Raw genomic sequence first — 12,158 nt, 5'->3', positions numbered from 1 at the left:
AGGTCAATTATATCAAGTGCAGTACTTCTTTTCCCCATTTTAGTATTTATTTGTATTTTGTTTTTTAAAAGATTTATTTATGTTAATATTTATATTTTTATATATTTATCTGAGAGAGAGAGAGAGAGCTTCCAAAAGGGAGGGGCAGACGGAGAGAATCTGAGGCAGACTCCTCACTGAGCACGGAGCAGGAAGCTGGATCTCATAAGGCTGAGACCATGACCTGAGCTAAAACCAAGAGTCACAGACTTAACCGACTACGCCACCCAGGCGCCCCTGTACTTTCTGTTAAAAAACACATCATGCTAAGTGCTATTCTGAAAGCTGGACCCAGAATAATAGAAGTCCCTAACCTTAAGAAAGAGAAAAATGGTTGGGGGATGTGTATGCTCATGTACTCATGTCAAAAATCTAAATTGCCACTCATGTTAGGTTCCCTTCCAGATGGGGACAAAGGGGCCAATTTAAGAAGCTGGCTTGACAGGGCACCCAACTGCTTCAGTCAGTACAGCATGTGACTCTTGATGGGGTAGTGAGTTCAAACCCCACATTGGGTGTAGAGCTTCTTTGGGGCTGGGGGTCAGGGGGAAGCTACTTTGACAACATCCCAGCTAACACCCCTAACAGCTATCATATCTAAATTCATCATTTTACTGATATTAAAAACACACAAAAGGTACATGAGGGAACATTCTGGAGTGCTGGAAATGTTCTATATTTTCATCTGGGTGGTTATCCCATACGTGCATACACATGTAAACTCCAAGTTGTATACTCAGAATCAGTACCTTTTACCAAATGATTGATTTCATATCTAATGAAAAGATGGGGCACCTGGGTGGCTCAGTTGGGTAAGCATCTGCTTTGGGCTCAGGTCATGATGCCAGGGTCCTAGGATCCAGCCCCACAACGGGCTCCCTGCTCAGCAGGGAGTCTGCTTCTCCCTCTTGCTCTCTCTTGAATAAATAAATAAATAATCTTTAAAAAATTTTTGAAAAGATGAAAAGAAGAATTGATTTTACCCAGATTTTCTAGGTGTTTTTTATTTTTTGAAGATTTTATTTATTTGACAGAGAGAGACACAGCGAGAGCAGGAACACAAGCAGGGGGAGTGGGAGAGGGAGAACCAGGCCTCCCGCTGAGCAGGGAGCCCGATGCGGGGCTCCATCCCAGGACCCTGGGATCATGACCTGAGCTGAAGGCAGACGCTTAACGACCGAGCCGCCCAGGCGCCCCCTTGGTGTTTTTTAGAAGATGGTTCTTTAGGGGGCACCTGGGTGGCTCAGTTGGTTAAGCATCCAACTCTTTTTTTTTGTAAAGATTTTATTTATTTGACAGATAGAGAGCACAAGTAGGCAGAGTGGCAGGCAGAGGGAGAGGGAGAAGCAGGCTCTCCGCTGAGCAGGGAGCCAGATGTGGGGCTCGATCCCAGGACCCCAGGATCATGACGGAGCCTAAGGCAGCCACTTAACCAACTGAGCCACCCAGGCGCCCCAAGTGTCCAACTCTTGATTTCAGATCAGGTCATGATCTCCGTGTCATGGGACTGAGCCCCACATTGGGCTCCACGCTCAGCGGGGAGTCTACTAGAGATTCTCTCTCCCTCTCCCCCTGCCCCTCCCCCTGCTCACACGCATGCACATGTGCACTCTCTATATAATAAATCAATCTTTAAAAAAAAAAAAAAAAGACGGTTCTTCGGGATATATCCTTAACCCCACCATTCTACTTGATAGCAAAACTGGGTATAGGTTTAAACACTTCTCTTTTCTCTCAATGCTATATTGTTTTTATTCTTAAGCATTTATTTATTTTAAAGATTTTTATTTTTTTTAAAAAGAAGATTTTTATTTATTTATTTGACAGAGAGAGACACAGCGAGAGAAGGAACACAAGCAGGGGGAGTGGGAGAGGGAGAAGCAGGCTTCCTGCCAAGCAGGGAGCCCGACGCGGGGCTCGATCCCAGGACCCTGGGATCATGACCTGAGATGGAAGGCAGACGCTTAATGACTGAGCCACCCAGGTGTCCCTATTTATTTTTTTAAAAAAGATTTTATTTATTTGAGAGAGAGAGACACAGTGAGAGAATGAACACAAGCAGGGGGAATGGGAGAGGGAGAAGCAGGCTTCCCACTGAGCAGGGAGCCCAATGTGGGGCCCGATTCCAGGATCCTGGGATCATGACCCGAGCCAAAGGCAGACACTTAACGATTGAGCCACCCAGGCGCCCTTATTTACTTATTTGACAGAGAGAGACACAGTGAGAGAATGAACACAAGCAGGGGGAGTGGGAGAGGGAGAAGCAGGCTTCCCGCTAAGCGGGGAGCCCAATGTGGGGCCCGATCCAAGGACCCTAGGATCCTGACCTGAGCCGAAGACAGACGCTTAACGACTGAGCCACCCAGGCGCCCCATCCTTAAGCATTTAAAGTGCTATCTCAAATTGCATCCTACAGAGCTCTAAGAAGTGAAGGGTAGGTTGAAACGTGGACTAGACCAACCTCTTGCTGTTATCAGTACCACAGAACCACACCAGGCTTCTTCACAAGCAGGACGGAACCTCTGATCTGCCTTCAGGCTTTTCTTCTTTCAGAGTTCAAAGGGAGAAACAATAGGGGTTCCTACATTGCAAGATGTCATTGGCAGGGAGGAGGGTGATTATGTACAGACTAGACCTTTGGATAACATCAGAGCCATCTCTAATGTACACAGTCTCTTGGTTCTACCCTACAGAGGCTCAGAAAACCACACCATATTCTGAAATCCAAAATCTTTTTTTTTTTTACAGTTGATTAGGTTCTTGGCAGAGAGGCCCAAATATCAGGGGGTGAAAACAAAGGCTATGCCACAACTCTGAAACGATTCTTTTTTTTTTTTTTTTTTTTTAATGGTTCTGATTTTTAAATGGATAAAAAAGTCGGAAGCAGTTGGGCGCCTGGGTGGCTCAGTTGGTTGAGCGACTGCCTTCAGCTCAGGTCATGATCCTGGAGCCCCGGGATCGAGTCCCACATCAGGCTCCCTGCTCAGCAGGGAGTCTGCTTCTCCCTCTGACCCTCCTCCCTCTCATGCTCTCTGTCTCTCATTCTCTCTCTCGCAAATAAATAAAATCTTAAAAAAAAAAAAAAAAAAAAAAAGTCGGAAGCAGTCAATTGAGCTAATTAACCTATCCAAAGTGGCCTTAAAGTACAAACACTTTGAGAAAGACCTTATTAAAATTAAATAACCCTTTGGGCGCCTGGGTGGCTCAGATGGTTAAGCGTCTGCCTTCGGCTCAGGTTGTGGTCCCGGGGTCCTGGGATCAAGCCCCACGTCAGGCTCCTGGCTCGGTAGGGAGCCTGCTTCTCCCCTCTCCCTCTGCCTCTACCCCGGTCACGCTCTTACTCTATCTCTGTATCTCTGTGTCTCAAATGAATAAATAAAATCTTAAAAAAAAAAAAATTAAATAACCCTTTGTATCCTATGGAGTCTTTCTCCTGAAATAGTCAAAAACACATGGGGACTCCTGGGGTCAAGAGAAGACAAATCCCAAAGGCAACATGACTATCCTTAGATCACATGAGACCCAAGTGCTTCCACAGTTTGAAGAATAGATGGCTGTCAAGCTTGGCGGGTGCAGGTTGGGGAAGTGCAGGAGGGGACAGGGCAGTCTGAAAACACCGTGCTACACTCAGTGCAGTTCTTTCTCCAAGTCAAACAATGTGAGAATTCACGCTCCTCCTCCTAGTAGGCAACAACTCAGTAACGCAGAATTCCCAAGCCCAGGCCAGGGTGGGTGAAGGGGGACATATATGGGTTTGAAGCCTGGCAAACTATTTCAAAGATGAAGAAAGCAAAACGGAATACTTGCCCCCAAAATGCTATAATCTTAAGATACAAGCAAATGTACTGCGGTGAGTGTAGTAGTAACTGTAGTTCTAACACTACTGATTTCAAAATTCAAGTTATAGATGGGAAAAATCCTAATTTGCTATTAATGAACAAGAAAGACCTTATATAGTATTTGAAGCACAAGGCAGTTAACCTTTCTTTTTATGAGGCAGACCTCACTACCACCTTGTAAAGAAGAGACAGTGAGAATTCTTTCACTGAGGTACTGTTATATTGTCCAGTCAGTTTCTCAGCTTCCTGATCCTGTATCACATCCTTAGGAGCAAGTCTGCAAATCAATCATGGCATCATCTAGAAAGAGGACTGAATGTTGGTACTTCAGTTTTTTCACTCTTAGGGAACTTGATGAAAACTGGTTTCTTCCCTAGCTCTGTGTAGTTCCCAAGGTAAATCACAATCTTGGTACACAGGTAGTCAAATCTACAGTTGGTTCAGGAACAAAAGATTACTCAACTGATATTCACCAGTAAGTTCCCATGATAGTTGAGAACAAAACTGGAACCCAGATAGCATTAATTTTTGGTAGTCGTTAAAAAGGAGACATCAGGGATCTGTCTGACCTCCTTTGCTGGTGTAACCCCAGGTGACTACTTTTCTAGTTTCTGTCCCTACTATCTAACAGTTGCCAGTGTTCCTTTGATCCTGATTTGCTGCAGGATTCCAGTGACCTCAGGACAGGAAACACACACAAATTCATATAAATAGAGCCAGGGAAAAGCACATAGAGAGATGGAATACAGAGGCCTTATCCTCAAACATTTTCAAACACACCAAGAACATATTTAGTAAATATTTCAAGATTTGGCTGAAGGAGAATAAAAGTTAAGAAAATGACAGCAATCTAAAACAAGGGTCAGCACACTATGGCCCATGAGCCAAATCCAGCTTGCTGTCTGTTTTTGTAAACAGTTCTAGTAGAACACAACAAGCTCATTTGTTGTTTTGTCTAAGGCTGTTTTGCTACAATGACAGTTGAGTGGTTGTGACAGAAACCGTATGCCTGTAAAGTCCTTCACTGAAAAAGAACGTGGCAGGTCTTTGAGATTTAACCGGTAGGCTTCCAGGTGAAGAGAAAAAGCATCCCAACAAATCCTGGAAAACAGGTCTCACCCTAGTGCTAGTCCAAATAAGAAAAGATCTTCTGTAGCTCAACAGCTGATAATGCCTAAAACTAAGTTCCCGATGCCCTTGGTGCAAGTTGCGGAGGTAACTACATATACTAGGCACCTTTCTAGCTAAACATAAAGAATTTTCTAAAAACTAACACAATGAACTTGACCCAAGGCTCCCAAACTGTACGGTGTCAGAGGCATTGCAGCAAATTCAGAAGATGCCATGAAATACAATTTTGAGGGAAACAGCAATACTTGACATATATTATGCCATGTGAACTACTAGCTCAAGGCAATTGACAATTTCTACATGAGACTGCACTACATTCCTTTCAAAGATGTCATCTCTTTGCAAAGCTGGGTTTCGGCAGTTGCTAAGATAAAAAACAAGTACCTCATGAAATTCATTACATTTGAAATTAGTGTGTAACAAGAAATGAGGGTAGCGGTGTTCAATATAATCCCGAGGTTTGAGAAACTGTATGGTGTCTAACAGATGTACATGTCTTATTACTTAACAGTAATTACAGTTATTTAAAATTAAAATATTGTTTTCTTTCCATTATGTTTTTTTTCAAGTGGGTACTAAGTTATTAGGATATAAATATTTAATTTGTTTGAACCTATCTATCTAATCGATGCCAACTGTTAATTATTTCTTTTGGCCTGGGACACGGTGAAATATTACTCAGACACTAAAGGTGTTATGAACCAAGAAAGTTTGGAACCTCTGGACTATACTCCTGTGTTGACAGCAGGTTCTCCAAAAGTAGAGATATCCAAACAAATGCTTAGAAATCATCTGTGAAGATACCAGAAGGCCTGCCTTTAATGTCTGAGAGGCTAGATCAGTTTACTTCTGAAGTCCTTTCCAATTGAGATTCTATGAGCTGAAATAAAGGTAATGTCCAAGAAGGACAGAAAGGAGAGGAAAGGCAGATACCTGTCTCAATGAACAATACAGAAATCCATTGCTACAATTCCAGAAAAAGACAAATTGACAGAGCAAGAACTTGCCACTCGTGTTCTTATACTTTCCAATCTCATTTTTTTTTTCTAACAGGGAAAATTGGGGTCTTTACTCCAAATTCCTACGCATAGGTCAAAAGGCCTTCCCAACTTAGGTTTTACAGATTTCCACATGAGGAGATACAGAGTTGTGGCAGCCACTAATGCAGATAATCAGGGACCTAAAGCACTTTACAACCTCGCCCTTCTGTGCCGAGGAACAGGTTCAAGCCTAAGAACACATGAGAAGCTCCTTGATGATTCTAAAGTCTTATCGTCTATCAAAGGCAAAATGCCAGGCTGAATCAAAGAACGTAAGTTATGTGATTAGTACATTTAAAAGTAATGTGATTGGGCGCCTGGGTGGCTCAGTTGGTTAAGCGACTGCCTTCAGCTCAGGTCATGATCCCAGGGTCCTGGATCGAGTCCCACATCAGGCTCCCCCTGCTCTGTGGGGAGCCTGCTTCTCCCTCTGCCTCTGCCTGCCACTCGCCTGCTTGTGCTCTTTCTCTCTGTCAAATAAATAAATAAAATCTTTAAAAATAAATAAATAAATAAAAGTAACGTGATTGTTCTGGACAGTCTACAGAGGCATTGAAAAAATTTAACACCTGCAATGCACAAGATTCATCCTATTCCAGCTGCAAGGTGCCATTAAACAAAAAATGAAAGGTGCCTCTGCACTATTCTAGTGTTATTTCCAGTATCTCTTCTTCAAAACATTCGGCGTATCTTCATGTTTAAAATCTTGGGGACTCTGGAATGGAACAGATGGGATCTGATTTAGTTATACTCCCCTGGATATGACTGACTGACCCACAGAACTATAGTGGGCAGAGGAATACCCCTACTTTGATTAGCTAGAATCAATCCCTACCTTCTACAGCCTGCATCCCTACTACAGAAATCTGGTGGGTAGGAAAAGAGGAAATATCTAATAATTAATTATTTTCTACTGGGGAACTGTCATTATAGCAAATGTACCAATGCAGCAAAATTTCATCTTTAAGGTGAGGGCAGGTGGTTCTTGAAACCCGTTTTTCAGATTTAAGTACAGAAATCCTTTTCTCAAAGAAAATCTTAGAGAGGGGCGCCTGGGTGGCTCAGTCATTAAGCGTCTGCCTTTGGCACTGGTCATGATCCCAGGGTCCTGGGATCGAGCCCCACATCGGGCTCCCTGCTCAGCTGGAAGCCTGCTTCTCCCTCTCCGACTCACCCTGCTTGTGTTCCTGCTCTCGCTATCTCTCTGTCAAATAAATAAATAAAATCTTAAAAAAAAAAAAAAGAAAATCTTAGAGAGATCCGAATATGTAACACAGTTAAAAACAAAGTTGCTTTGGTTAAAGCGAGAGAGGGAACCCAGAGCCTTACACCCTTGGCTTCCCCCTCTCCCTAGGGACACTGAGAAGCAGTCTGAAGACTGCTGGTCTAACACAGTATCTCTAGGGCCCTGCCCAATTGTAAAATGCAATGATTCTAATTTATCGATTTCAAGTTAAGTGTAAAATTCCACTAAAATGTACCTAACTAGTCTACAGATCTCGATTTATAGTGGGTCATATATAGCAACGAATGGTTTTGTTTAACGGGAATGCTAAGGTCAGAACACCAGAGCCTCCTACTCTTATCTCCCAGCCTCACCTCAACAGGGACAAGGCATCAGCTCTTATAAAAACACAGAGATGGGAAAGTAGAACTGTAAACAACTTAGCTACTGTACTGACAGCACAACTGTCCTTGCATACAGTACAACTGAGGACATGCTGTCAGTGAGACTACACAAAACCTACACTGAGGAGGGCAACAGCACTGTTATAGAACAGGAAGAATCACAGATTGAATTGGGTATGGTAGAAAAAGTACCACAGTAGATCTGGGTTCATTCTAGCTCTACCTCCAAATAGTCTGAACAATCCAACATGTCTAAACATCAGTTATTTTTATACAATAAATAAAAATATCGGAGGTCCTTTCCTTCTCTAAAATTCTATGATGCTAAACTGACACCATGTTTTTAAATACATTAGGTTATTACGTTCTAACCTGAAAGAGGCCATCTTCAGCAATCAATCAATATATGTGGCTGAAAACCAGTATCTAACCAAAAAACAAAACTTACTGAAACTATTTTCTACTTATTTATTTCACAAAATCTATGTTTCACAGCAGGGAGAGTAGCTCAACCATTTTTAGCACTAAAGCCTCTAATCGAGGCAGGCATCATTAAAAAACAATTCTCTTTAAGAAAGAAAATGCAGGGCAGCTGGGTAGCTCAGTCGGTTAAGCATCTGCCTTCGGCTCAGGTCGTGATCCCAGGATCCTGGGATCGAGTCCTGCATCGGGCTCCCTGGTCTGCGGGGAGCCTACTTTTCCCTCTGCCTCTGTCTCTCATGAATAAATAAAAAAAGAAAGAAAGGGAGAAAAGAAAGAAAAGAAAGAAAATGCAGGGGCACCTGGCTGGCTCAGTTGGTAGAGCATGTAACTCTTGGGTCTTGGGATTGGGTTGAAGTCAAGCCCCGCACTGGATGGAGTCATCACTTAAAAATAAAATCTTTGGGACGCCTGAGGTCATGATCTCGGAGTCCTGGGATCAAGCCCCAAGTTGGGCTCCCCGCTCAACAGGGAGTCTGCTTGTCTCTCTCCCTCTGCCCCTCCCTCTGCTCATGCTATCTCTCTCAAATAAATAAAATCTTTAATAAAAAATATAATAAAATAAATAAAATCTTAAAAAAAAAAAAAAAAAGACGGGCACCTGGGTGTCTCAGTTGGTTGTGTCCAACTCTTGATCTCAGCTCAGGTCTTGATCTCAGGATCATGAGTTCAAGCCCCACATTGAGCCTACTTAGAAAAATAAATTAAAAAAAAAAGGAGGGGTTTAAAAAAAAAAAGCAGGGGGCGCCTGGGTGGCTCAGATGGTTAAGTGTCTGCCTTTGGCTCAGGTCATGATCCCAGGGTCCTGGGATTGAGTCCCGCATCGGGCTCCCTGCTAGGTGGGGAGCCTGCTTCTCCCTCTGCCTCTGCCTCTCTCTCTCTCTGACTCTCATGAATAAATAAATAAAACATTAAAAAAAAAAAAAAGGAGGGGTGCCTGGGTGGCTCCATCGGTTAAGCATCCAACTTTCTCTCTCTCTCTCTCTGACAAATAAATAAAATCTTTAAAATAAATAAGTAAATAAAAAGGAAATAAGGAAGGGAGGGAGGAAATGCAAATGGAAACAAAATTAATGTGATAACTATTCTTTCCTGGCTGTTAACTGGCTTGTTTCATGACTGCTATTTTTCATACTCCAGCCCAGTGCTAACAAGGTCTGCAATAAATGTCAAGAGTCACATCTGCCATGTGCAGAGCACCATGTTGGATGTTGACATCATCTGCTTAAATGAAAACATGAGGCGAGAAACTTCTGTTTTCCTTATCCTCCAAACTCAAAGTGGGGAAAAAATGGTGTGACCTGTACATTTCATTTCTCCTCAAAGCAGAGACATGATACTTTTAAGTCACAACATGATCTCAAAAAATAAGCACTTTATAAATACATTTTTCAGGGCGCCTGGGTGGCTCAGGCGGTGAAGCATCTGCCTTCGGCTCCAGTCATGATCCCAGGGTTCTGGGATCGAGCCCCGCATCAGGCTCCCTGCTCAGTGGGGGGCCTGCTTCTCCCTCTCACTCTGCCTGCCGCTCCCCCTGCTTGTGCTCTGTCAGACAAATAAAATCTTAAAAATAAATAAATAAAAATAAAAATACATTTTTCAGTCAAACCTCTAAGACTCAGCTAGCCCTCTATGCATCCACTATCCAGAATTTAAAAGAAAAATTTCAAATCCAGTAATATCAGAAACTGGTTCAAATAAATCCTAGTTTATTCTGTAGGCTAACACTTCTACTCAGGCAGAAGGCAGCTCTTACTCCCAGTGTATGAACAAGACCCAAAGGAAACAGCATTTAGAGATTTCAGTTTATAAAAATGCACTTTTGCCCCTTCTCTGCTAGTCTGTGCTCACATAACTTCAGCCTGTACTTATGAAAGTTAGCTACTTACTTACATTCAAGTTCTATCAGTAGGTTCTGAAAGATGAGATAGCATGCCACTTTTGTACAAGCTTTTACACTGAACCACTAGGTCTGTATAACTTAGAAAGGGAGGGAGAGAGAAGGTAAGAGACAAAGCTGTGAATACCAAAGAGAGGAATAAAGGAATAGATACAATGCAATGGCTGGCCAGAGGAGATGGGCTACCAGGGATAACTATTTACCAGTAAAAGGCAGGAATTTACTCCTCAGGAAGAACTGGCTTCCTGCCTGTAAAATGCACCAAACGAGGGGCACCTGGGTGGCTCAGTTTGTTGGGCGGCTGCCTTCGGCTCGGGTCATGATCCCAGAGTCCCGGGATCAAGTCCCGCATCAGGCTCCCTGCTCGGTGGGGAGTCTGCTTCTCCCTCTGACCCTACCCCCTCTTGTGCTCTCTCTTTCACTCTCTCTCTCTCTCTCAAATAAAAAAAAATAAAAAAAATAAAAATAAAAAAAATAATAAAATGCACCAAACAAAAACTAAGGAAACCTGCTCTTCTTTGGGAGTGTATAGTTTTGGGTATGGATCTCTTCTAACCCGTACTATGCTTTACTTTTCCTCCTGAATTCTTACTTTATGAACACAAGCAGTCAATTGTAAGAAACCCCACGCCCCCTAAAGTAAAAACATTTTGTTTTTATGGGAAAATTCCATTTAAGTGCTTTGACAGAGCCCACCTTATTTTAGACAATGATAAGCAGAAAGAAAGAATCAGAATAGAATGTAGATGAGAAAAAAATATTTTAGGTTAATTCCTGTGAATTCAGGTGGTGTTATTAAAGAAGTCAAAGTATGTTTAGTAGATCAATCAGAACATTCAGTTATACAATTTTAAGCTTACTCATTCCAAAATAGGTTTTCTACAAAAAAGAGAAAACCTGACATTAAATGCCAACATCAGTACTTAATGGTTCGACATCTACAACATCACAATGCTGGTGTTTGTATTCAGCATTCCTACAAAGCTCTAAGAGGTCTGAAAGGGAGACCCTGTAGCAGATCTCTTCTTTCTACATTTTGCACATTATGTACCTCCAAAGCCAAGGCTGTCTTGTCGTAGGCATTAGGGACTCGCTTCTGGATTACCCTGGCATAAATGGGCCCATTCTGGAGGTTAGGGAGCGGAGTGTTGACGCTGGGTTGGGCATAGGGCCCAGGCTCCGGCCCACCCAGTGGCTGTGGGTGGGAACCCTCCTGGTTACCTCCAATCAGAGCCGATACTGAGGCGGAGGCAGGTCTATACTTCTCGACGTAAGGGACTGGAATCATCCCCCTCTTGCCTTCGCTGTCCTCTGCATTCCACCACTGCTCTTCAGGCTTATCCCGGATTCTCAGGATGTCTCCTTTCTTAAAGGGAAGATCTTCTTCATCATTCCCATTAAAGTCAAAGAGGGCTCGCACATATTCTGCCTCCTCCTGCCTGAGAATCACTCCACTACCCTGCCTGGATCTGGAAACTGGTTCTATCAATGTTGTAGTGTCCAAATAATGTATTTTGTAGAATTCCAGTAAAGCAGGCAATGAATCAAACTCTTGATCTCCTATTCGGAGTCTGGAGGGGCTCACCCCTGGAAAAAAACAGAGCAGGCCATTATTTAAAAATGTATTACAAAGAAGATGAAATGCAGATTTTAAGCATTTCCCAAACACATTTAGTCAATAATCAGAAGAAAATTCTAGAAAAGATAACCCCTCTTCTTACGGTAAACTGAAATCATACTCTGTAGTTAAAACATACCCTAGAAAGACGCCCATCACACCTGCAGCAGAGATGGAACAAGAGACCAGGCCAATCAGAGCATGCTTTCACACTTGGATCAAAGACAAAGCAACATGGAGACTTTTTGTTCATTCTCCCAAAATGTTCTGTGCTACTGCATTTACAGAGTAGCATTAAGGTTCAAGGTTTTGTTGCAATCTTCTTTTCAACCTCAGGAAATGTAGCAAGCTCTCCTTTTTCATAGGTCCCAGCAGCTTTTCCAAGAGGTGGGAAGAACTTGCTATCTATCTACACCAGGCTCATACATTCCTTCTCTTCACATCTAGAATGTACAATTCCTAAGAAGAAAAAGGTTTTGTTT

The 12,158-nt window shown here is 42.7% G+C and overlaps 1 protein-coding gene across 2 annotated transcripts in view; it reads right to left on the bottom strand.

The window, feature by feature from the left end:
- CRK (CRK proto-oncogene, adaptor protein) overlaps positions 1–12,158 on the bottom strand; it is a 28,761-nt gene that overhangs the window by 5,972 nt on the left and 10,631 nt on the right. The window contains exon 2 of one of the 2 annotated variants that reach the window (XM_036091128.2): positions 11,110–11,645. In XM_036091128.2, coding sequence (XP_035947021.1) covers positions 11,110–11,645 — 536 coding nt within the window. The remainder of the gene's footprint in view (positions 1–11,109; positions 11,646–12,158) is intronic. The other variant, XM_036091129.2, reaches the window with a different exon arrangement.

This window comes from Halichoerus grypus, chromosome 2 (genome assembly GCF_964656455.1).
Source record: "Halichoerus grypus chromosome 2, mHalGry1.hap1.1, whole genome shotgun sequence".
Taxonomy (NCBI): domain Eukaryota; kingdom Metazoa; phylum Chordata; class Mammalia; order Carnivora; family Phocidae; genus Halichoerus; species Halichoerus grypus.
Note: the sequence above shows the minus strand (reverse complement) of the source record. Positions and strands in the feature narration are given on the sequence as shown.